This window comes from Astyanax mexicanus, chromosome 5 (genome assembly GCF_023375975.1).
Source record: "Astyanax mexicanus isolate ESR-SI-001 chromosome 5, AstMex3_surface, whole genome shotgun sequence".
Classification (NCBI taxonomy): domain Eukaryota; kingdom Metazoa; phylum Chordata; class Actinopteri; order Characiformes; family Acestrorhamphidae; genus Astyanax; species Astyanax mexicanus.
Window position 1 is genome coordinate 17761925 of NC_064412.1, and position 25318 is coordinate 17787242.

A 25318-nucleotide genomic window follows, 5' to 3' on the forward strand; every position below is an offset into this window, starting at 1 on the left:
TTTTTTCGCAGCAGCAAGCGCCGGGGAACGAGCTGATCTCCGGGGCTGTTTGCCCGGCATAGTTTCAGTTTCATTATTGACCCAATTAAGTTGGATACTCTACAGACAGGTGATACATTAAGAATCATAAACTTATTTTGCTTTAATTTATTCTCCTTCTGATTACCAAAAACAATTCTGGTTGTGTTTACATAAACATACCATCTCTTGCAGTGTGACAAAAAGCACATCTATAATTTTGAGTATATGTATGTATAAATGCTCTCAACTCACTCCCAAATTTGACATACAGTAACTGCTCAATCAAATGAATAGGTTAACGTGGTGAAAAATATCGGTATTTAAATTGTGTGAAACTGACCCCAATAAATCCATAATTCCTGCTATTTACTTACTTAGAAGTATGTTTTTTTCAGTAGCATAGTCGCTGTGAAGTGTGGAGAATAGTTTTGCGATATATTGATTATAGCTGAATCGCAGTTTTGGGATATCACCGTTATCATTTATTTAACACAGCTAAAAGGTGCTGGAAAAAAATTAAAATAGGCTTTGAAAGTGCTTGAATAGTGCTTAATTTTACATTGTAAAAGGTGTATGAACCCTGAATATAGCATTTTGCTATACAAAAGAATCCAGGGCCCCCAGAAAAAACATTGCTTAGGGCCCCAGAACTTCCAAATCCGACCCTGTCTGAGGTGAGTTGCAGAATTCTCTGCCTGTACATCACAGAAGTGAAAATGGTGGAAAGCAAAACCTACTGAGCAGAGTTTAATTTAAAATGATTTAAAAATAAGTTTCACACCTTGAACATGATTACATGATTTTTTGTATGTATGAATTCTACCAGTCAGGTTGTAAGGAGCAGTAAAGCCACTCCCCTGAAGAGCATCGAGGCTGGAGCAGTATTAGCATTAGCTGCTAACTGCAGCACTAGCTCTTTTGCCGTTCAGAGGTGAGTATATTGGACTGTAGACCATGCATTCGCTGTGTTAAACAAGCTATGTGAGACTGGCTTACTGGAACACTCAGGGTTTCTCACAGTAGTGCTGCCGGGCGGCATTTACTAGCGCTAAGGGCTGCTAACCGCGGCTAGCGCTGCTGCTAACTGCAGATAGCACTGCTGCTAAACTTACTGTAAATAAACGGAAGAGCTTTAATCACCCAAATAAACATTTTTTAGAGGAGAAATCTGTGTAGATAAACAACATGGCTATATCTTTGTTCCTTACTGTTGTCGCTTCAAATGTGCTTTATAATTTGGCGCTCCTTATGTATGAAAATAGACGTTTATTGATAGTGTGGCTTATAATAGGGTGAGCTTTGTAGTACGTAAAGTACGACAGATCCACTAAATAAAGTAGTGGTTGAGTGGTGGGTCAATTCTGACAGTGTGGGTTTAAAGGTGAATAAGATCACATCTGTAAAGGACAGTGTATTAGTGTAGTGTATAACAGTATCTTTATCATAAATGTTTCAATATTTAAATTTCAGTTTAATGCTAAGTGGTATTGTTTATGTATGCATGTATAAAGAGTTATACATATTTTTATCTAGCAGATATAAATTAAAGGGTTACAAAATATGAATGTGCTCTGTGTTTGATCTATTTGTTCCATCCTCTGGTCCATCAGAGATCTAAATGAACGAAAAGAAAAGGCCAAACAAAAACACACCCAAAACATACATCATCAATTGAGAGTCCTGCTTGAGGGAGTGCCGGGGTTTGGGTTTGCGTGGCTCCATCTGGCACAGGCTCACTAATATTTATTGATGATGTACTGTAACTCATGACCATAGCAGAAGAATGCTTTCAGAAGATTACAGAAGCCAGTTTGGAGAGAAAGGTATCCAATCTAATCAGGACCAACTTTATTATATAGCGAGGCAATGATCCAAAGCACACTGCCAACACAACAAAGTACTTTTAATGGGAAAATGATTGGTGCGTCTTAGACAGGTTAAGTCTATCATCAGACCTTAATTCAACTGAGCATGAATTTTACCTCCTGAAACATGTCCTGTTGAGAACAAACCCTAAATCACAGAGCGGAAGGAAAACAGTTGTGGCTGACGTCTGGGAAAGCATTTTATAATATGAGTAAATAGTTTGCTAATGCCAGTGTTTTAATCTCAAATCCAAATAACAGAGGAACTAAGCCTGCTGGAGCAGAGTGTAAACTATATGGATATTCACATAAAATCATTACAACCTTTCCAAAATAGGTTGGGGAGCTTTGTAAAATAAATTTAAATGTAACCAAAAATTGATCAGCATGAAACATAATTTGAAATATTGAAGTGAGACATTTTTTCCTTTTCTTAAAAATTATGAACTCTGCCCTAAATTTTGAATTTCTACAAAGCTGGGATTTTTTTTTTTAGTTATCTGACCACAGAGCTGTTTTACATTTTTCCTCAATCTATTTTAAATGAGCTTTGGCTCAGAGAAGATGCCTTCTGGATGGTGTAGGCATTTGGTTTCTTTCTCACATAATAGTGCTTTAACTTGCATTTGTAGATTGCATAGTGAACTGTGTTCACGGACAGTGATTTCTGAAAGTGTTCCTGAGCCCATGCAGTGATTTTAAGTACAGAATCAATACAGCCTGCATCTAATATTGACCATATATTGACCATAATATTGGGCTTGTCTTTTGTGGACACACATTTCACCAGAATCTAATCTCTGTATGTGGTGAGATATACAAAGTCTTTATGTGTTTAGGAACATTTTTCTCAAATTGTTCCACATTTTTTCACAGACTGGAAAACAATTGGTGTTTCCTTCCGAGAGATTCTCCTACTCTAAAATGTTCATTTTAGACCCAGTCATGTGGGTTAGTTGCCAATTGTGCCTAATGCATCAGTTATGTCTCAGCTTACATATAAGTGTATGTTATTGATGAATTTGTAAAAAAAAAAGTTTGACCAAACTTTCGATATGTGCTTTATGTTCTATTGTGAATAAAATATGGGCCTACGAAATTCCTAATCACCCATCATGTCTGAAGTGTTGGTTATTCCTTGTACATCAAGGATGTGGACACAAACTAGTTTCATATTTGCACATAAAATCCTTATGTGTCACAGTGCAATTGTAATATGAAATTATAAATCATATCATTGCTTTTATCCCAGAAGTGCAAAACCTTCATGAGGAAGAGAGAATGCTTGTGGGGGTGATGAGGATAAGAGGACAAAGACATGCAAATGAGATGCTTCATGTGCCTCTTAAACATCGCCCTCTAGAAACTTAATCACTCCAAACATGGATAATCGGGAGTTTTAAGGAGCGTACGCACACACACACACACACACAGTCACACAGTGATGGTTTGGGTGAAGTGCTTCTCTGCAATTACTGTCTTCTTCCATCTGAAAAGCGGAGTGATTGTTGTGATTACACTCATCTCTTATTTTTCATTAGTCAACAAGCCAGCGTGGGTCATTGGGTCCTTGACATAACTGCTCCATCAAATAACACTCGGTGACATTCTGGGCTGTATATTTTTATCTAGCAGATTTACAATAAAAGTCCCCTTTTATTAACACTTTTTGTTTGCTCATTGCCTATACTGTAAAAATGTTACAGTAAAACGCAGGCAGCAGGTTTTCCAGCTTTCTTCTTTTTTCATGTTTAGTTGCACATAACACCGATTGAGACCTGTTGTCCATCACAATAGACATTTATAAACCAATACAATTTTTACCAGCCAATAAAACAGTAGCTTGACTCCACCATCTGTAATGGAAAACAACAGCTGTAGTATGGCAGGGCAGCCCTATAGCCAAGAAGGAACTCATCTCATCTCATTGTCAACTGCTTAATCCGTGAAGGGTCGCGGGGGGGGGGGGGGGGGGGGGGGGGGGGGTGGGGGGGGGGGGGGGGGGGGGGGGGGGGGTGGGGGGGGGGGGGGGGGGGGGGGGGGGGGCTGGAGTCTATCCCAGCAGGCATCGGGCGGAAGGCAGGATACACCCTGGACAGGCCGCCAATCCATCGCAGGGCAGACGGACACAGACAGACAAACAGACACATTCACTCACACACTCACACCTAAGGGGCAATTTCAATCAAAAGCAAAAGTTCCAATTAGCCTGAACATGCCGTCTTTGGACTGTGGGAGGAAACCGGAGGAACCCGGAGGAAACCCACGCAGACACTGGGAGAACGTGCAAACTCCACACAGAAAGACCCGGGTTGCCCCAGCCGGGAATCGAACCCAGGCCGTGGTGTTAGTGCTACCCACTGCGCCACTGTGCCGCCCAAGAAGGAACTGTAAGAGCTTATTTTTGTCCTTCAATTTAGAACACTTTATTTTATTAAGTTTATTTGGTTTAATCATGGATTGTGAAGCAAAAACTTATACTTTACTACTATACAATAGTAAACACAGGATTCCAATCCAAAAATTAAAATATTATATGGTAATATTTAGAATTGGACTGTCTTAGAAAATTACATAAAAATACTTCACTGATTCATGTGGTGTATGGATTACAGAGAAACAACATTCTTACCATCACTTCAAAATAATTCAGGTCTGAAAGGGTTAATACTGTGTATTAGAGCTAGCTAAACGCTCAGACTTTTAAGGACTCACACATTACCAGATGTCACATTTTTAAGTGGCATAAATGTACATTGAATGAGTGGTAACTATGGCCTTTTATCAACATAAAATCTGCACACTCAGGAGCAGAGACGGGTTAACTTGCTCTTACAGCCTACAACACTAAGGTTAGGAAGTCAACCATTATATAAAATAGATATGTATACCTAAGAAAGGGCAGCTATACTGAAGCAACTATACATTGACAAGAGAACACCAAATATGGAAATATCTGGTGTTAGGAGCCAATGGGAGGTGTGTGAGATTTACTAATCAATATTGCTCTGTCCAAACATGAGGAACTCCCTACAGATCCCCATATTTAACTAAAATGTCAGAGTCAAAGATTAAAAAATAAAGACATACTGAAATGGTCTTTTTTTCTTTCCTCAGCAGTTTTGTTTGGAGCAGAAGAGAAAACACTGCTACTGAGCATGCTCACATCACAGCCCATGGCCTGAGCAAAAGATGGCTTTATATACAGCTCTGGAAAAGGTATATATAGGTATATTATAGGTATGTGTATGAGTAAAATGAGCATTGTTGTTTTATTCTATAAACTACAGACAACATTTCTCCCAAATTCCAAATAAAAATACTGTAATTTAGAGCATTTATTTGCAGAAAATGAGAAAAAGCTGAAATAACGAAAAAGATGCAGAGCATTCAGACTTCAAATAATGCAAAGAAAACAAGTTCATATTCATAAAGTTTTGAAAGTTCAAAAATCTATATTTTTCCAGAGCTGTATTTGTATTTTTTAATGTATTTTCTGTATTCAATGTATATTTAGTTTTACATCTTCAAATCAAAGTCCACTCTATCAAGGTCAGACGAGATCTGAGTATTCTCTGATAGCTCTATCTGGGGACTGTACACTGAACATTATGAACTGGTAAAAAATGGCCTGCCAAAGTCCTGCTGGTTCCATCTATTGGGAGAACAATCTCCCAGCTAACTCAGGAGCTGTGGAATAGCCTCATGTGCTCAGGATAACAACCCAGGAAAAAAATATATGTTTATAATAGAGACATGTTACATGTCATACTTGAGGTAAAGATTCTTTATTTTTCTTTATTTTGGTACTCTTTTTGGTATTGCTCAAAGAACCATTTGCAGCACCTTGATTTTAAGGTTATATAAATAAGCAGCCTTTTATAATGTGCAGTAAAGCACTAAATATATAGTGTAAAATACATTAGTTCTTATTTACTGCACAGCTTTAAAGAAGTGTTGTCCTTCTCAGTGTCATTGCCTGAGTGCATCAATTCCTGTGGAATTGAAAGGATTCAGAATGTGTCCTCAAGGTCTTAACTTTAGGCCTCCAATCAAAATTGCTGAGATTAATTCATCTGCCACTTTCACCTCCACAGACGACTCTCTTTATATTTGAGACAGCTGATGCAGGACAGAGTTTGCTGATTGTGCAGGCTGTCATAGCAACCGCTCAATTTCTCAAGGCCCTGGACAAATCATCCTCTTCTGGGGAACAGCAACAAGCGGTGGCCTTGTAAGAGGGCAAGCTTTTGACAGAGGTTGTTGAGTTGAGGAACATTAAGGTAACTCACATAAATTAAATAAAAGAAACTCACAAAAACACATCAAATCTTAAAGTGGCACTGTAAAAAAAATCTGAAACATTTATTTATTTACATGATCATTTCATCAGGCACTTTCAAATACACTGCCTGGCCCCCCCAAAAAAATTAACTAAGCAAATGATGTGGGGTTGCTGCAGTTGGTCAGGTCTAGGTTCAGCTACAGTATGTGCTGATAGAATGAGGTCAGCTGACTACCTGAATATATTGAATATAGACCAGGTCATTCCATCAATAGATTTTTTCTTCCCTGATGACACGGGCATATTCCAAGGTGACAATGTCAGGATTCATGGGGATGGAATTGTGAAAGAGTGGTTCAGGGAGCATGAGATCATCATTTTCACACATGGATTGTTTGCCGCAGAGTCCAGACCTTAACCTCATTGAGAATCTTTGGGATGTGCTGGAGAAGACTTTGTGCAGTGGTCAGACTCTACCATCATCAATGCTGCAAGATCTTGGTGAAAAATTAATGCAACACTGGATTGAAATAAATCTTGTAATTTTCATAAGCTTATCGAAACAATGCCACAACGAATTTTGCCAGCCAGTATATAAAAAAGGTGTTTAATAAATAGGTCTAAAGAGGTCTACAGTCTATATACATCCATGCATCCATGAGGACATGACACTAAAGGAGAATAAAACAGACATTGCCAATGCAGAGGCAAAATCACACAACATAAGCAAAGGTCAAAACTAGAACAGCAAAAAAGGAGGGCAACTAAATCAAAATGGCAATGACAACAAGAGTAAACCAGAAACAAACAGAGATCATACACAGGCAGACTAGACAGACAGGAAATGTTCAGCATGCATCTATGAGTATGTTGCCAATACTTCGCAAACGCATGGGCAACTTGAAGGGTTATTTCTGCAGACACTAAGTGGGTAACCGCTGTGAATAATCTTAAAAATTCAGGTGACTAGGATCTAGGGAACAGTTTGGAAACAGGTTTTTGAAGGGAATGTGACAGAATTTTCAGAGAGAGGTGAATTCTGGGTAATGTAGTCTCTAGAGTCACCCAGGACAGAGGGGGTGCTTAAGAATGCGTCAAATTTACTCAAATTTGGCATTACATATAGGCTATTTATTTTTTTTTTATAAAAAGATTTTAAGACATTCTACCTGCATAAAGAAAGAGTAAAAATAATTGAATAATTTTATTTAATTAAACAAAATAAGAATATTAGAGAATAGTAGCTGACATACACTGACATATCCAAAAGCAACATGTGTAAACAACTCTTCGCTGCAGTAGTGTATCTAATATATTAGATCCTATATACAATAAACTGAATTAGACCTGCTATAAACTACTACAGACATTTCTATTCTAAGCTTGGCTACAAAGCCAAACCAGAACTATAATTGGCAGCAGCGCAGCAAATAGATCTTGACTGAGAACCTGCTTGTTTAATAGGATTATCAGACACAACCCTGTTTTCAACATAAGGTCCCGCTCCCACTATATTTAGTGACTTTGGTCCCTTACTGCTTACTTACTGCACATGCTCAGAGCTCAGTGGCTGCAGTCAAAATGCCTTGACTCTAATGTTGAGGGAAGCTAATCATTGGCAATTAGATTGCTGTTAATCTTTTGATGTCATGAGGACACAGAGTTGGCGAGGTGGCGTTCAGGTAGTGGATGCATGCTGTGGGATCCCATGCTGTAGTAGCAACAAACTGCAGCAGACACCATGCGGTAAATGCAAGACTGATTATTTTAGATGGCCTTAGGCAATGTGAACAACAAAAATCTCATGTAATTCTTGTTAGCATGTATCTACAAATATGGTGATTGCTTAATGTGAAACTGAAACTGTCTTAAATTCAAAAGAATGAGAGAAAATTAAGTCTAATGCTGGTACTAATATACTACATAATATTACAATTACTAATGAGCCATAAACATTATTATGTTTTTAATAACAAAGTATCTGCTATTTTTATACATACATCTATTTTAAATTATTTCATATTAGATTATATGTTATTACCAAAATAGACTGAATGCATTTTCCCATATACAGCTCTGGAAATAGGAGACCACTTTAGTTTTTGTTTTTTTATTCTATAAACTACTGACAATATTTCTCCCAAATTCCAAATAAAAATATTGTAATTTAGAGCCTTTTTTCCAGGAAATGAGAAAATGCTAAAATCAATCCAAAATCCAAAAATCAATATTTGGTGGAATAACCCTGGTTTTTAATCACATTTTTCATGCATCTTGACATGTTCTCCTCCACCAGTCTTACACACTGCTTTTGGATAACTTTATGCAATTCCTGGTGCAAAAATTCAAGCAGTTCAGCTTGGTTTGATGGCTTGTGATCATTTATCTTCCTTTTTGATGATATTTCAAAGGTTTTCAATTTGGTAAAATCAAAGAATTTTGGTCTTTTATTTTTTTCCAGAGCAGTATATCTCTGGACTATAAGTCATTCCTCTTTGTCCTATGAAAATACAGTAACTTTCATCCTGATATTACAGTAATTCTGTAATTCTGTCTCTACATATTGTATTTCATCCATGCACAGCTTGCACCTTCAGGTCATCTGAGGATGATACAGACTTTTCACATTCACATACATTTAATAAACATTTTTCACCAGGGTTTGTGTAAAGCATACTGAAATGTTCAAAGAAAAGCAAGCTTGATAATCGTGTCAATTAAAGTCGGCTGCTGTTATTGTGTTGTGATTATTTTAAGCGTTTAGATTAGTTACAATCTGTGTACACAACGCTTCTTCTTCTCTTTGCAACAGATGGCTAAGGTTAAGGGGCTTAAAAGGGGAACCTATATGACACCCTGGATGACATGACACTAAGAGTCATGTCTTAACTAGCCAAATGTTTTTAAAACACAATTTAGCTTAATTAGTGTATAATTTAATGATATATTTGCATTACAATATGAAATTTAGCTTACTAGATTTCCTATAAAAATGCTTAAGCCCATGTATAGCAAAAGTGACTTTTGAATTTCTCTCTCTTTTTCTCTCTCAGTTACCACTCTTTTCACTATTCCTCCTGTTCTCCTCAGATGAACGTTCTCTGCTTGGCTGAAAGCAGAGGTTGGAACCACCCTGTCTGGAGCAGAGGAACACTCATCATCACATCCTAGAGTCAGTTCAGTGCAACAGGTGCACATACATGATTTGAGGGGTTGAATCCAAGAAGGAGATTTAGGTAGCTCAGATAGGTGCTCAGGCCTAATCTCGGATTAGCGATGCAGCTCGGCAGATTGCCTTAAGGATTTCTCAGGTCTCTCTGGGGGCGGAGGCGGAGAGCTGTGCGGATGCCAGGCAGGTGATAGGGCTTCGATGCCACCAATAGCTAGGTGCCTATTCCACTCCAAAACTAATGACCCAGAGTGCTGGTTCATCAAAAATGCATTGCTTTACTAGACACAGGTTGTTTTTATCCATGTGGCATTAGATCTATTTGATTCCAAATAAGGCCTTTTTTGTTGGCAAAAATTGTTTATCTGTGTTTGTTAGAACGGTTCTTAATCTTAAAAGGTCAATTATTTGCCAAAAGCAAAAGTAAAGCAATATAAGCAGGATAGAAGTGTAAATAAAAGGAAAAAAATTAGAAAAGATAAAAAAAAATAATTAAAAAAGATGAGAGAAGGTAACATTTTCATGAAAACCTAATTTATACATATACATGTATTACTAGCTCATTAGAAACTGTGAATTCTTAGTTCACTCCCAATAACCCCATAATAAGGACAATAAACAGAAAAGAGAAACACATATAAAAATGACAAAAGAAGGTATAATATTTACATAAAAACAGTTTGCACTAAAATTGAATTTGTATACACAGCTCTGGAAAAAAATAAGAGACCATTTAAATCACAAGTTTCTTTGATTTCACCAAATTGAAAACCTCTGAAATATAATAAAGAGGAAGATGGATGATCACAATCCATCAAACCAAGCTGAACTGCTTGAATTTTTGCACCATGAAAACAGTAATTAGAATCCAGGGTTATTCCACCAAATATTGATTTCTGAACTCTTAAAACTTTATGAATATGAACTTGTTTTTTCCATTATGTGAGGTCTGAAAGCTCTGCATATTTTTTGTTATTTTAGCCGTTTCTCATTTGAATGTTTTCCAAATGTTTTCATTTGGAATTTGGGAGAAATGTTTATGGAATAAAACAACCATGTTAATTTTACTCAAACATTTACCTATAAATAGCAAAATCAGAGAAACTGATTCAGAAGTGGTCTCTTAATTTTTTTTCCAGAGCTGTACAATTATGTTTCCCAGCCACAGACTCGCCCTCCTGCCCTACAATTGGCTAATAATTTGACTGACGGCTTGTTAGGACTTAATCTAGCCAATCCAGTTGCTGGAGGCGGCGCTTGTCAAAACACGAGTGGGTGAAAAAAACAACACGCGTGACAATTGTTTTCGGCTCCGCCCACTTTACCTCAGATCAGCGCTCAGTCTGAGAGAAGTCTGCGTGAGGAGTAGTGGATGCAGTAATACCTGAAGCTGGGAATGCGGTGATGGATTAATATGACCCGGTTTCACACAGGAAAAAGTGGATTATGGCTCAAAAAACGCATCGTGGAATTTGCTTCTCCAGAATGGGATTTTACCGAGTCACATTGAGAGGAACTTGAGGATTAAGAGGTGTTCAGACCTGGAGGAGAATCAGCACAGTTTAATCTGTCCATGAAGTAAATAAGAAACTTTTGTTGTCTCACTGAAGCCTCGCTGGTGAGTCTGAATGAAAATGTGAGGGAATCTTGGAAAAAAGAGGAGCAGAAAGTGTTGACTGGAATATTGTGGGTGTTTGGGGAACTTTTGGTAGTACTGCAGTTACTGAAGTAATGACTCCATACATCATCTTTAACAAAACTCTACAGTCTTCATGTCTGTATGTTTATAAAGCTGAATAACTATTTTAATTTTAAATTGTAACTTATTTAAGATAAGATTTTTTGTTTGTTTTTACAAAAGTAAAGCAATAGCAGCAGGATAAAAGTATTCATAAAAGGACAATTAATAGCAAAGAAAAAAATCATAATAAAAAAAATATGAGAGACGATTTTATTTTTATTTTCATAAAAACCTACTTTACATGTGTAGAGAAATTTGCACCAGTAAGAATTTTGAGAACATTGCACTAAAATTGATAAAATTGTAAAAAAACACTATATGTATTACTAGCTCATTAGAACTGTGAATCCTTAGTTCACTCCCAATAACCTGCTAAAATGGTCAAAAAATAGAAAAGAGAAACATCATAATAAAAAAATACAAGAGAAAAATAATATTTACAAGAAAACCTAACTTGCACAATTTGCACTAAGGTTGATACAGTTGTAATATAAAATATACAGTATATGTATCCCTAGCTGACTAGAAATTGTGAATTCTTAGTTCACTGCCAATAACTCAAGGGAAACAGATATTATTTGTTGAAAAAAACACAGAAAAAATTTTTAGTCAAAGTCCATGTATTCCTATTGTCAGGAGAATAATTAAGTGTTTTTATAGACTAGCTCACCATCATTCTCTTGGTGCTGTAAGCTGAGGCCCTGTGGCTGGATTCTGTTAAATCTGTTGTGTGATCTTTCTAAAGGATGGGTGGCTGATCCTGTTTAGTGTTCAGGCTGTCCGACTAAGCAGGCTGTATTTTTAGTCACTGAGCTCAGATGGCAGTATTGTCAGCGTGAAAATTGGTTTGCAGAAGATCACATCAACAGCACATCTCTTCATCTCTTTAGCCCACTGCTACAATCATGTGTACAGCTCTTCATTCTGAAGAGTCTCTGATGATAAACAAGGGAGAACCGTCAGCCCAGGAATATTAAAACAATCTGAGATGATTTCATTATTTGCATCAATGAACATTATGTTATGCCACACAGTGCTGAGAGACCAGTGCTTACTTTGGTGTAAATGCTCAAATTTTTAGCACATTATTATTAGTAATAAGCTTCATTTAGCTTATCAAATTCCAAACAATTGTAGACACTTAGGCTTATATTCTATAGCTGACATGATTTCTTAATTTAAAATCAGTGATGAATAAGCAGTGATTGGTTGGCAATTTTCCTGATGATAATGTATAATTAGATTTTATACAGTGATATATTGTTTGCACACTGCACAGATGTTTCTTATTTATTTGTAATTCATAGACTTCTACACTGTAAGCCTGGATAAGTTAATTTTTTTTAGATTATTTGAGGAAACCTGTTGCCTTAAGATTTCAAAGTAATGTTTAGTACTTGAGTTAATTAGACTAAAACATTTTGTTACTATGTCAAAAATGTAAGGTAATTTCATTTATTTTTTGTTATATCGATTGCATAATAATTTGCATAATAGTTCTACTTTGAGTGAAATGGTCAGGTGAATAGAATAGATTTGTAATTAGTTTACTCTTTGATCTCATTTAAGTAAAATACAGATTTAAAATACTCATAGAAAATTCGATTTAAAAGAAATGCTATAGAGTAACCAGTAGAGCATAGAGCCAACACAGAGTTAGCAGCTCAGAATATGATACTTGCTGTTACAGCCAACAACACAGTGACCAAGCAGTTAATCACACTTTATGATCTACGAGTTTACCTAAGGTAGTCCAGGGGGATTGCTTCACACTGATGGTGAGTGTCAGAAACAGGGGGACACACCCATTATGTAAATAGGTTGTGCCAAAAACCAATGGAAAAAAAGCTGCCAAGAATAACAGAATAAACTCAGTTATTACAAGTTGATTCAACTTAAAGATCTGCGTAATCTGAGTAATGTTTGAAAATATCCAATTTTACATAAAACAGACTTAATTTGTTTGAGTTCAAACTAATTGTGGGGTTACAGTGTAGGGTCCTTGTCAGACAAAACCCACTTGAGGGAAAAATTTCTTATGGGGACCTGTTATGAGATCACAATGCCTAACACCCTCAACACATATTAAACCATATATATATATATATATATATATATATATATATATATATATATATATATATACACAACAAAAATGATGATAAAATCATAAGGAAATGACTCAAATATCATCAATAGGGAGTGCCAAACAAACAACATTTGGTAACAATTATCATTGTACTGTAGAAACAACCTGCTCATGTGATGTTTAAACTTAAGCTACTATGTTTTGTGTGCAGTGTTTTAGCAGGAGCTGCATGTCCTGGCAGCAGTGAGCTTTAACAGTGAGAATGGCGAAAATCTGCACTGCAGAGTCGTACCCGTCCCGTCACAGGGTATCAGTTCGAGCCTCAGACGATGAAGTGGACCAAACTGATTACGGTGACAACAGGTTTGTCTTCATTTTTTTTGTGTGTTTATATATATATATATATATATATATATATATATATATATATATATATTAGAGGTGTGCCAAAAAATCGATTCACATAAGAATCTTGATTCTCATTTACTACGATTCAGAATCGATTTAAAATGTCCCAAAATCGATTCTGAGGGGCGGGTTTTAGACTGATTTTGGGCTGGGTATTTTTGTTGGACCTGGCAACCCTGGGGATAGCGCTTGTCCCTTTGGAGATCTTCCAGACACACACAGAGCGTAGGTGTTTGAGAATCACCGGTAAGATGGCAGAACAAGCACTATATTACCTTAGATTAACGTGTAGTTTCAATGTTTTATGGCAGAATGCTTCATAACAAGCATAAAAAAGATCGCTAGTAGTTAGTTTCAGTAACTGTTAGCTAGCTAACTAGCTAACTTTCCAGTTCCACCTTAAATAACGCTACAGGTGGCAGCGGGCTGCAGCATTTAAGGCGGAACGGAAAAATAACAATAAGCTAATCAGAGCTAATTTCAGCTCCTCATCACAGAGGAATTAAGGAATGGACAATATGAATTAATTTCTCCACCTCCTGCCCCCTTTCTGAAGAAATACAACGACCTTAAATTAACTAGTTAATCAGCAGCTGCTCCTGAACTTTAGCGCTCCACTGCTATCATCACATCAGCCCAGCAGCGTCACCTACACACCACCGCTAGTAGCCTGGTAATAAAGCAGTGTTATTTATTATTTATTTATTGTTCATTAACGTCATTGTGATATCCCAGTGATTCCTCTGTCACTGAGGACCCACATTCCTGCACATTTTATTGTTTTTGTAACACATTACTTGCTCCAGGACCAGTGTATATTATGGAGGGTTTTTTTTCAATACGATTCATAAGCCAGAAGCAGAAATATTTATAATTCAAATCGTTTTGAATCAAAAATCGATTTTGAATCGAATCGTGGCCCCCAAAATCGGAATCGAATCGAATCGTGAGATAGTAATCGATTCCCACCCCTAATATATATATATATATATATATATATATATATATATTGTTTTTATAGTATATATTATATTTAGCTAATTTTAAACGTTTTCAGAAAATATTTTTAAATAATATTTATCCTTTGTAAACTTCTGAAATTAAAGAGAAACCAAATGAAAGGGAAAATTATAAATCAGAATACCCCATTAAAGTAATGAGTGATGGGGCTATATTTTAGGCTATGTCTAGAATATGGCTGTTATCTTAAAAGCTGCCATATTTATTTATTTTTTCACTATTTGCAGTCAGCATCCTGACCAGCCACAGGTCCAGCTGTGTTCCTGGTCCATATTGTTCCTGCAGTGTATTCATGACATCTGGCAAAAATAATTGTTTTGAGTAAAAAAATGCACTGCAATCATATAATTGTTTCAACAGTGTTTTAATGTAATCTAATGTGACAATTGAAGAGTGTAGAAATACAATGTATATTATGTTGTATTTTACCTTTTAATGCAACATATATAAAGTATCCTTTATAAAGGAGGTTATTAATGGTTATTAATTTGGTTATAAACTATTAATAAGTAGTTACAACACATTAATAGACAGGGCAACAGTGGCCTCCAATGTACCAAATAGTGACCCTACATTTGTTTATACTGTTAAACCTCAGATCTTACTGAATGCTTATCTGACTTACAGCAGTCATCATTAACATTTCTGTCATTTAACTATAATAACATATTAAATGATTAAACTGACTTTCTGTATTATTAGACATGTTAAAACAGTCATTGTCACTGTTGTTCTTTCTATGTGTTGTAAGTCCTTATTAATGTTTTTAAAGTATTTACAACTTAATGTATAACCGTTAATAAACTCCTTCCTAAACTATTTATAAAACCTTTATAAAATTGATATGGAGCATTCTGCAAAGAGACAGACAAAAACATGAATAATAGGGAACCATGATTAAACAAACATTTATTTTTCATATCTGTGCAAATAAAATAATTATACAGTACCAGTTTGGTCACACCTCCTTAATGTATTTTCTACATTGTAAATTAATATTAAAGACATTTAAAACATATGGAATTATGTAGTAAACAGTAAAAAAAAAATGTTTGGTCTCCACAATTCCCTGATCTAAACCTGATCAACTGAGACAGATTTGGGTTGAGCTAGAGCTTCACAGCATAAAGGAAAAGCAGCAACTGTTGTTCAGCACCTTCAGGAAGTCCTTCAAGATGCTGATAAAAGTATTCCAGGTTACTCTACCTCATGAAGACACTGAGAGAATACCAGGAGTGAGCAGATCTGTCCTCAAAGATAAAAGTTGTACTTAAAAGAATCTAAAGTGTAAAACATATTCTGGTTTCTTTAACAGTTTTTAAAAAAAAAACATGTTCCTCTATAGCTTTAATGTCTTTAATATTAAATTTACAATCTAAAAACCCATTGAATGAGAAGAGATGTGTTCACACTTTTGACTGGTACTGTATGTAAAAGTTAAAAGTTGTCACTTGTCAATGTAATGTTTCGTCTAGGACTCCTCACAAATCGAGGCAGTGATCTTCCTCTACATTAACATAAAGTCACTTAAATGTGTATTGTTGACATCCTCTCTCCCTTCATTCCTCAGGGCACCGTCCATATGTGACGACACTGCCTCTGAAATGCAGGGGGTCAATTCCACAGCAACAAGTCAGCAGCTGCAGGAGTCTCGGAGAAGCTCGTTTACAGGTGCTGGGGCCATGGCCAGGTAACACCCTAACCTGCCCAGTCAGCCACTACCACCCCTTACCATCCATCCAGCCATCACCTACTCCATCTGCTCTCCTTATCCTCCAGACCTCACCATCCTCCACAGTGCTGAATCCCAATCCTGGGCTTGGAGTATCCCTGCTGAGGCAGGCCTAGTTTCACTCATTAGCTAATTAGCAAGCTGTATATAAGCTGAATCAGCTGATCTGGAACAGAGAAAACACCAAAGTGTCCAGTGCTGGGATACTCCAGGACCAGCTTTAGGAAAAGGTGCTTCAAGTGGTTGACATAAGGGAGCCATATCTGGTTTTTATAAAGAATCATGCTTGTTTTGAAAAATAAACTTAAAATGTTCTTCAAACATTTTAAAGGGTTTTTCACACTTATGGTTATTTTTATGGCATCATTCAATAACCACTTTAAGCACCTTGTCTTCAGTAGAATTTATTATAGAATATGCCTGGGTCTGGGTCAAATGCACAACACATACAGAGCAGAGTGTCTGAGTTAATTATTTTTTAAATTAGCACATAAAAATACAATATAGCTTCAGTAAAAAAATACAGTTTTAACCCACATCACAATGTCCTAGGCCTGTCACAAAATTTCAGACAGTTTATTTTCCCAGACGTTTGGGAGATAAACAACAGTATTATCATTTAAAGACATGTAGAGTCACTGATAAAATGAAAATATAAGAGCAGCATCAAATAATTACATCCTTTTAAAGAGCAATGAATATTTAATTATTATAAAGAATATTCAGACATTGGAATTGAAATAAAAAAATGTTTATATATTGTATATAATGTATAAATGAAAACTGTGTTCATACGCCTTGTTTACATAAAAATAGTAATAATAATAAGAAACTTTATTTCTATAGCACCTTTCATACCGTATTTTTCGGACTATAAGGCGCACTTAAAAACTTTTAATTTTCACAAAAATTGACAGTGCGTCTTATAATACGGTGCGCCTTTTGTATGGATTTTACTCGTCAGGTTGTAAGGAGCAGTAAACACACACTCCGTGCAGCGTTATAGAGAGTTTCAGTGCTATACAGAGTCCAGAGCCGTGCAGCTCCGAGGCTGAGCAGCAATAGCATTAGCTAGATGCTAACCGCTAAGCTAGCTAGCTTATTCACTGAGATCAGTATTATCTAAATTTTACTCGTCAGGTTGTAAGGAGCAGTAAACACACACTCCGTGCAGCGTTATACAGAGTTTCAGTGCTATACAGAGTCCAGAGCCGTGCAGCTCCGAGGCTGGAGCAGCAAATAGCATTAGCTAGCTTATTCACTGTTCAGAGATCAGTATTATCTAAATTTTACCCGTCAGGTGTAAACACACACTCCGTGCAGAGCCGCGCCGCTCCGAGGCTGGAGCAGCAATAGCATTAGCTAGATGCTAACCGCTTAGCTAGCTAGCTTTTTCACTGTTCAGAGATCAGTATTTTCTAAATTTAGCACTTTTAATACTGCTGGAGCAGTATTATTAGAGTTAGATGCTAATCGCTAAGCGTTCACCGTTCAGAGGTGAGTTATCGGCCTGTAAGTCTGTGCTGCTTTGCCTGGCTAGCATTAGCTAGATGCTAAGCGCTAACTCTCTCAGAGGTGAGTTTTATCAGCCTGTAATCTGCTTGTTTACCGTGTTAAAACAAGCTACGGGGGACGAATCGCTAGCTAATATCTCACTGTCTTACCAGAACACGCAGGATTACTCAGTGTAACGCTTTCGTTTAAGTTTGGGTTAACTTTACTAGTTTAGGTGACTAGCTAGCGTGCTAGCGGATAGCTATGCTAACGCTGGTGCAGCAAGCCTTAGTGGACATCTGGAAATCTAAGCTTACTGTAAATAAACTGAAGCACGTTACTCACCCAAATAAACAGTTTTCAGGAGAGGAATCTGTGTAGATTAATATCCAGCACTCGTTTGACTTTGAAATAGCTAGATTTGTATACTGAGACGCTCCAACGGCAAGCGACCACCCCCGGTGGGGGAAGGGAAACATGGCGCCACCCCTGTTCACTTTGATATAGGCACCCTTTCTAGTGTCACTTAACGCGCCTTATAATGCGATGCGCCCTATGTATGGAAAAATAGCAGAAAATAGGCGTTCTTTGATAGTGCGTCTTATAATACGGTGCGCCTTATAGTCCGAAAAATACGGTACATTAAAATGCAGCTTAAAGTGCTGTACATAGAAAAAGGCTATCAAAACAATAATAAAAAGAAAAATGGAAAAGGAAAAAACAGTAAAATAAAAAGAACATTTAGATAAGATGTAATAGAAAACAAAATAATATAAAATAAAAAATATAAAACTAGACTAAAAAGACTTGCTTAGCAATAGTCCATACTAAGGTCAGCATAAATGTTTCAGCATAAAATGTTTGTCTCTATACAATAAACGGTAAATTGTGACAGGCCTACACTGTATTCATATACACACTCTTACACACACACACACACATATATATATATATATATATATATATATATATATATATATATATATATATATATATATATATATATAAAGCATGCATTTGATCCAGGAGGCAGAGAAAGCTACATACTGTTCAGAGGGTATGAGAGTGTTAGTATCTTACTTCTGTTGGTGTCCCAGGCTCTCCCATTTCCTGTTCATGCTGCGGAACTGGGCAACACATAGGCTGCAGCGTGAGGTCGAGCGGCCCGACTCCTTCCTGGAGCGATTCCGTGGGCCTGAGCTCAAAGACATTTCCAGCCGGGGCAGCTATGCCCGCTCCTCCATAGGGCACCCTGACAGACCTCATAAGAGGAAGTAAGTCCAAAGCGCACGTCCTGGTGCTGTCCGTACAGCATCAGGGTCAGAGTGCAGTCCTTTAGCCTCATTTAATGCTTTAAATTCAACTCATTTGAAATTAGCTGAATAGTTATTGTTGATTTGCCGGACAGGGATTAAGCCTAGTCATAGAATATAGCTTTCTATGGAAATTTCCTTTCAATGGAAAATCTTTATTCAGAATGTTTTGTAGTTGGGGTGCACCCATGTGGGAATTCTGAGCCAATGCCAGAATCCAATATTACACATGTGTATATATCTGCCAATGCCAATACCGATATGCATATTTATAACTTACAAAAAGACTAGAAACGGCAGTATAGCTTTACAACTTAAATTAAAAATAAAAAATTACCATAAATCAATTCATTTTGAAGGAGTGCAGCCAGGATCAGACAATTGTTGTAGTGCAGCCAGCTTTGCTTGGTCCTTTTCCTGCACACAATAAATATATCATGAAATATTGGCCATATCATCCAGTGTTGATGATTCTAAAAAAAAGCTATTATTGGCTGGTACCGATATAATTCCGATATCATCGTGCATCCCCACTGTGTAGTCCAGGTCTAGGCTTAACTCCTGTCTGGGAAACACTGCACAATACCTAAATAAATAAAAATTAAATAAAAATAATGATAATAAAGTAATAAAATCAGTGTGATGTGCACTGGTGTGAAGTTAACCAGCAAAAGAAAGTGGAGAACCTGCATCTCTGCAGGACAGTGACGTGTCCATTGCTTGTTCCAAACTTGACGAATCTCAGTGAGTTTAACAAAGATGGAGTGAGAATCATCATCTCCATCCAGGGAGACAGTATGTAGATTTCCACATAGTTGTCCCTTCCCCTGGTAAAACATTGCTCTCAATGATGTAAGAGAGCAGTTATAAACAGTACAGTAAAATTAGTACAGTAGTAAATTAGAACAGTAGTAAATTGGTACTATTCCAGCGCTTTTAAATTTTTTTATTTTTTTTATGCTGATAATGCAAAACCTGGTTGCTTTTATTTGTCTCTTAAGAAAAAGCAGTCAGTGGCCTCTAGCAGTGTACAATATGAACAACTGCAACAACACAGACGAGTAAGTATTTAGTAGATACAGTAGATCTAAACCCAGAGTCAACCCCATGTAACTTTTAGACTTCAGCGTCTTAAAAGTAGGTGTAACCAGTTAGTCACAGCAGTGAGTAGATTCAGTGCTGTACTTTGTTTTAATGCAGCATCAATACATAAAAGTAGATACACAACAGTGCTGCTTTAACAGCATTTATAGAATAACCTAATGTAGTAATCTGGTGTTGGTGTACTTACTGATGCTGCCACCTGTAGTCCAGTAGATCACAATACACCCTGTAGGAGCAGAACCTCCCTGTAGTAAATGTTAATTGGTTGAACATTATAAAGACAATACTGTTACCTTTAGCAAAAAAGAGGACAAAGCGAAAGATGAGAAAAAAGAGGAGGAGAAAAAAGATGGAGACAAGAAAGATGAGAAGAAGGATGAAAATAAAGATGAGAAAAAAGATGAAAAGAAGGACGATAAAAAGGACGAAAAGAAGGATGATAAGAAGGACGATAAGAAGGATAAAAAGGATGATAAAAAGAAAGAAGAGCCTCCGTAAGTATGTTACGTGTGACAACTCGAATAACTGCTTTAGCTATCAGAAACTGCTCATCAGTTGTCATTATGTTTAAAACTAAATAATTTACTCTGGATTGTAATATGTAGAAATGCTGTCTGTTTTACATCATGTAAAATCTGTTAGCTGTGCTATGATACAACCTATCTAAGTAAACTGGGCAGTCATTTAAACTTTGTTTCTATAGGAAAGAGGTCTGGATCATGGACCCAGCCACAGACAAGTATTACCATTGGCTCACAATAATAGCAGCACCAGTGTTTTACAACCTGATGATGATCGTAACGAGGTCTGCTTATGAACATATTTGGTTGATTTTCTAATTAAGCTTGGTGTGGTTGAGATGCCTTGTTTTAACTGTGGTATTGTGGTGGTGTTAATATTTATGTAGGGCCTGTTTCAATGAGCTACAGAACACCTACACAATCCTGTGGATCATCCTGGACTACACTTCAGATGTAATCTACTACACAGACACATTTGTAAGATCAAGAACAGGTAAAGACGGTTGTCTTTTTTTAAATGACGGTTTTAAATGATCGGTTGCTTATTTCTTTATTTGAAGCAAACTGACCAAACAATTTTCCTATCATTCCCACATTTTTTAGGGTTCTTGGAGCAAGGCCTGCTGGTTAAGGACGGCACGAAGCTAATGGGGCACTATAGGCAAACCTCGCAGTTCAAATATGACATGTTGTCAATGATTCCCACTGATTTTTTAATGCTGAAGGTGGGATACAACAACCCGGAACTGAGGTTCAATCGTCTGTTTAAAATGGCGCGCCTCTTCGAGTTCTTTGACCGCACAGAGACCAGAACAAACTACCCCAACATCTTCCGTATCAGCAACCTCGTACTTTACATCTTGATCATTATCCACTGGAACGCCTGCATCTTCTTTGCGATTTCCAAAACGATCGGCTTCGGCACAGACACTTGGGTCTACCCCAACATTAGCCATCCTGAATACGGACGCCTAGCTCGAAAATACATCTACTGTTTGTATTGGTCCACTCTTACACTCACCACTATTGGAGAAACCCCTCCTCCTGTCAAAGATGTAGAGTATCTGTTTGTAGTTGCTGACTTCCTCATTGGAGTGCTTATTTTTGCTACTATTGTCGGTAATGTCGGTGCCATGATCTCCAACATGAACGCCTCACGTGCTGAGTTCCAAGCCAAGATTGACTCCATCAAGCAGTACATGCAGTTCCGTAAGGTCTCCAAAGATCTGGAGGCCAGGGTGATCAAGTGGTTCGATTACCTCTGGACAGAAAAAAAGACCTGTGACGAGAAGGAGGTGTTGAAGAACCTTCCAGACAAGCTCAAAGCCGAGATTGCCATCAACGTCCATCTGGATACACTGAAGAAGGTGCGGATCTTCCAGGATTGCGAAGCTGGACTGCTGATCGAGTTGGTGCTCAAACTGCAGCCTCAGGTTTTCAGCCCAGGGGATTACATTTGTAAAAAGGGCGACATCGGAAGAGAAATGTACATCATCAAGGAAGGAAAGCTGGCTGTGGTGGCTGATGACGGAGTCACTCAGTTTGTGGTGCTCAGTGATGGAGCATACTTTGGAGAAATCAGTATCCTCGGTATCAAAGGCAGTAAAGCTGGGAACAGGCGGACAGCCAACATCCGAAGTGTGGGCTACTCTGACCTTTTCGCCCTCTCTAAAGATGACCTAATGGAGGCACTTACAGAGTACCCCGAGGCCAAGAAGGCCCTGGAGGAGAAAGGAAAAGCCATCTTGATGAAGGACAACTTGATCGATGAAGCCGTGGCCAACGCAGGGGCAGATCCCAAAGACCTGGAGGAAAAAATTGTGAAACTGGAGAGCAATCTAGATGTCATGACCACCAAGTTTGGTAGACTCATGGCAGAGTACACATCCTACCAAGCCAAGATCAAGCAAAGGCTTACTAACATGGAGAGCAAAGTAAAATCACTTCGGCCAGAAGACCTGTCTGAAGTCGTCGCGGACAAAAAGGAAGAAGAGAAGAAAAAATAGTTCCAAACTGATCAAAATGTGAATAGATACAACATAGACAATGGGGTAAAGGGTTTTTGTTAATATGTACATACGTTCAAACATAGGCAGAACACTACTTTTAAACTGTTTCTACACGTTGTTTATATGTTTTGAATATGTGAGTTTGTACAACTTACCAAAAATGTTATGCATCATGAAGCATAAGTGTTTTTTTAAAGAGTATGGCCCATTTAAAGTAAGCTCCAGAAAATGTGCATAAAGTATATCCTTATATCACTGTAAACAGGTTTATTATTATATGCTGTATCCATTCTTTTTGTACCTATGAACAGACTGAGACAGTATGCTGCATGACCCAGTTTGTCCACTTATTTGTCCTTCAGAGTGTGAGATACTTTGTGGTTCACAAGTTTAAAACATGTCTTTTTTTATTTGATGGGACAATTTAGAATTATTTTCAGATTTTTTTTTGGCAAGCATTAAACACTGTCCCTGTTATTGCAGTGTTTTATCAATACAATAACCAGTTTACCCTGTGTTATCTGAAAAAAGTGTTGATTGAATATCATTGATATTTTATTTTAGTGGACTTGTTCTTGCTGTTACTTAATCAGTGGCATTGACAGTGTTACTCTTAAAGCATGCTCTGTCAGCCTGGCTAGAACTTCATAATTCCAAAAACTATTCTTATTTATAATATTATTTTTTAAAAAGATGCCATGTCCTTAGAAGCATTACACATGTATAGCCTCTAAATACAAACATCTTAACATATAATGTAATAAAATTTTCTAAAATAAGTTCTCTGTCTCTCATTCACTAATGGTTTAACTTGTATAAAGTACTTATTTTAATTCTGTCACTATGATATGAAACTAGGTAAAAAATGTATATGCTCATGCTCTTTTTGAACTTTTTGCTCATTGAAAAAATAGTCCATCAAACTTTTGAGTATTTATTTTTTACAGTGCATGAACTAAATCTACCAGGTAGGAAACCAGATACCTCCTTGACTAGATGTAGTGTCCAAATCAATTTACATTAAAATATATGTTACTGTTTTGTTTAATTTAAGCCCATTTTTTCTCAATTTAGAAGGCCAACTACCCAACCCACCTTAATAGAACATGATTAAATTTACATTAGGACCAGAGGCTCAGTCCTCTGTGATTTTATATCCACCAAGATCGACCAAGACTGTGTCTTATCCCATCATTCTGTGATTAAATTATAGGCTGAAAATTTTTAACTTGGCAGGCGTCTGTTCCGTTTAGTCCTTGCCGTTTTCTCTGGATCTCAGAATATCTAGGTAGATGTCACCTTACATCAGACTTTTTTTTTTTAGACCTTTTGATATACAAAGCTGTTGTGAAAAGGAATTTTGCTACTGTGTGGATGGGCATTTATTTTCCTAAACATGCATCCTTTTAAAAACTAATCCAATCTGATAAAATATTTTATTCCCAAAGGGCATCACACTGCTGAGAACAGCTAGAGTGACAATACAGTATAATAACATGTTTGTATGAAGGATGATGCTTCAATTTCTATTTGCAGGAACCAAGGTAGGAAATAGTGTTAAGTTGACAAGATGCTTAGATTAATGACAACTGGTTTTGAGTGTCCATTTAAGGTCATACTTTGATCTTATTCAGATCTTACTCTGGCCTTTCTGCATTTTTTAGACTACTATTGCTGAAGCTTTACCACGTGTAAGGCTCTTAATAGACGGTGCAGGCTATTCAGAGGCACTAAGCCACATCTCAGGCCGTGCTCAATATGGTGAGGGATTGACATAAGCCTCATTCTGCCATCAGGAGTTTATCAGGAGTCTGGCTGAAAGGCGAGAGGTTAGATCTCAGGCTAGAAATGATACAATCCAAGACCCCTAGCTACATGGTAATTACGTCAAGGACCCAGATGTTTCAGGTCCATCAGACTCTGAAAATGGAGTTAGATCAAGCAGCAAGAGGAAGAGCCCATGGTTGGGGGATTATTGCTCTATTAAGCGTCTGGACAGGTTACCAGACCAGTCATTTCAAACTACTGGAAAATCGAAGTACACACCGTTAAAAAGTACAGAGAACATGACTGAGGAAAAGGCCTTACTGGGCAGAGGTGACTGACAAGATAACAGGGATTAAAACTGGGTTCAGAGCAATCTCTGTAGACAGCTTTTAGTTCAAAGCAGGACTGTCTTTTAGTATTTCTTCATTTGTCCCATCCAAACCTGTTTCCTTCCTGCTCAGAGTGACATTCTTGATCTTCCTTCACATCTTGGCAAAGTAGCTACATCTGTCAGACCTGATGATCCTGGAATCTCAGTTGTTTACGAACCACTCCACAAGACATTCTTGACTTCTGTAAATCAGTGATAATCCGTTGGACTTTCCCTTTGTGCTGCCTTTTGGTCAATCCTCTGTATGCAACCAAACAAACTACAAGATGTAAATTATGATCACTAACAGGAAGTTCAGAGGTCTTGACCTTGACAACTTTGGAACTTGTAGCATAATTGCATTTATGAGTGGTGGGTGTATGTATATAGTAGACATTATGGTATGATTA

At 37.2% G+C, this 25318-nt stretch overlaps 1 protein-coding gene across 4 annotated transcripts; it reads left to right on the forward strand.

Moving 5' to 3' along the window:
- Window positions 1–10661: 10661 nt before the first annotated feature.
- cnga3a (cyclic nucleotide gated channel subunit alpha 3a) lies at window positions 10662–23550 on the forward strand. Of its 4 annotated transcripts, XM_022675792.2 has the most exons (9): window positions 10662–10958; window positions 13382–13533; window positions 16169–16288; window positions 18922–19098; window positions 20139–20198; window positions 20541–20735; window positions 20945–21046; window positions 21149–21255; window positions 21366–23550. In XM_022675792.2, the coding sequence occupies exons 2-9, from the start codon at window positions 13433–13435 to the stop codon at window positions 22766–22768; spliced, it is 2265 nt and encodes a 754-aa protein (XP_022531513.1). In that variant the 5' UTR covers window positions 10662–10958; window positions 13382–13432; the 3' UTR covers window positions 22769–23550. The 4 variants fall into 4 exon arrangements, with proteins under 4 accessions (XP_022531513.1, XP_022531510.1, XP_022531511.1 ...); XM_022675789.2 differs by lacking the exon at window positions 20139–20198; XM_022675790.2 differs by lacking the exon at window positions 18922–19098.
- The last annotated feature ends 1768 nt before the right edge of the window (window positions 23551–25318 follow it).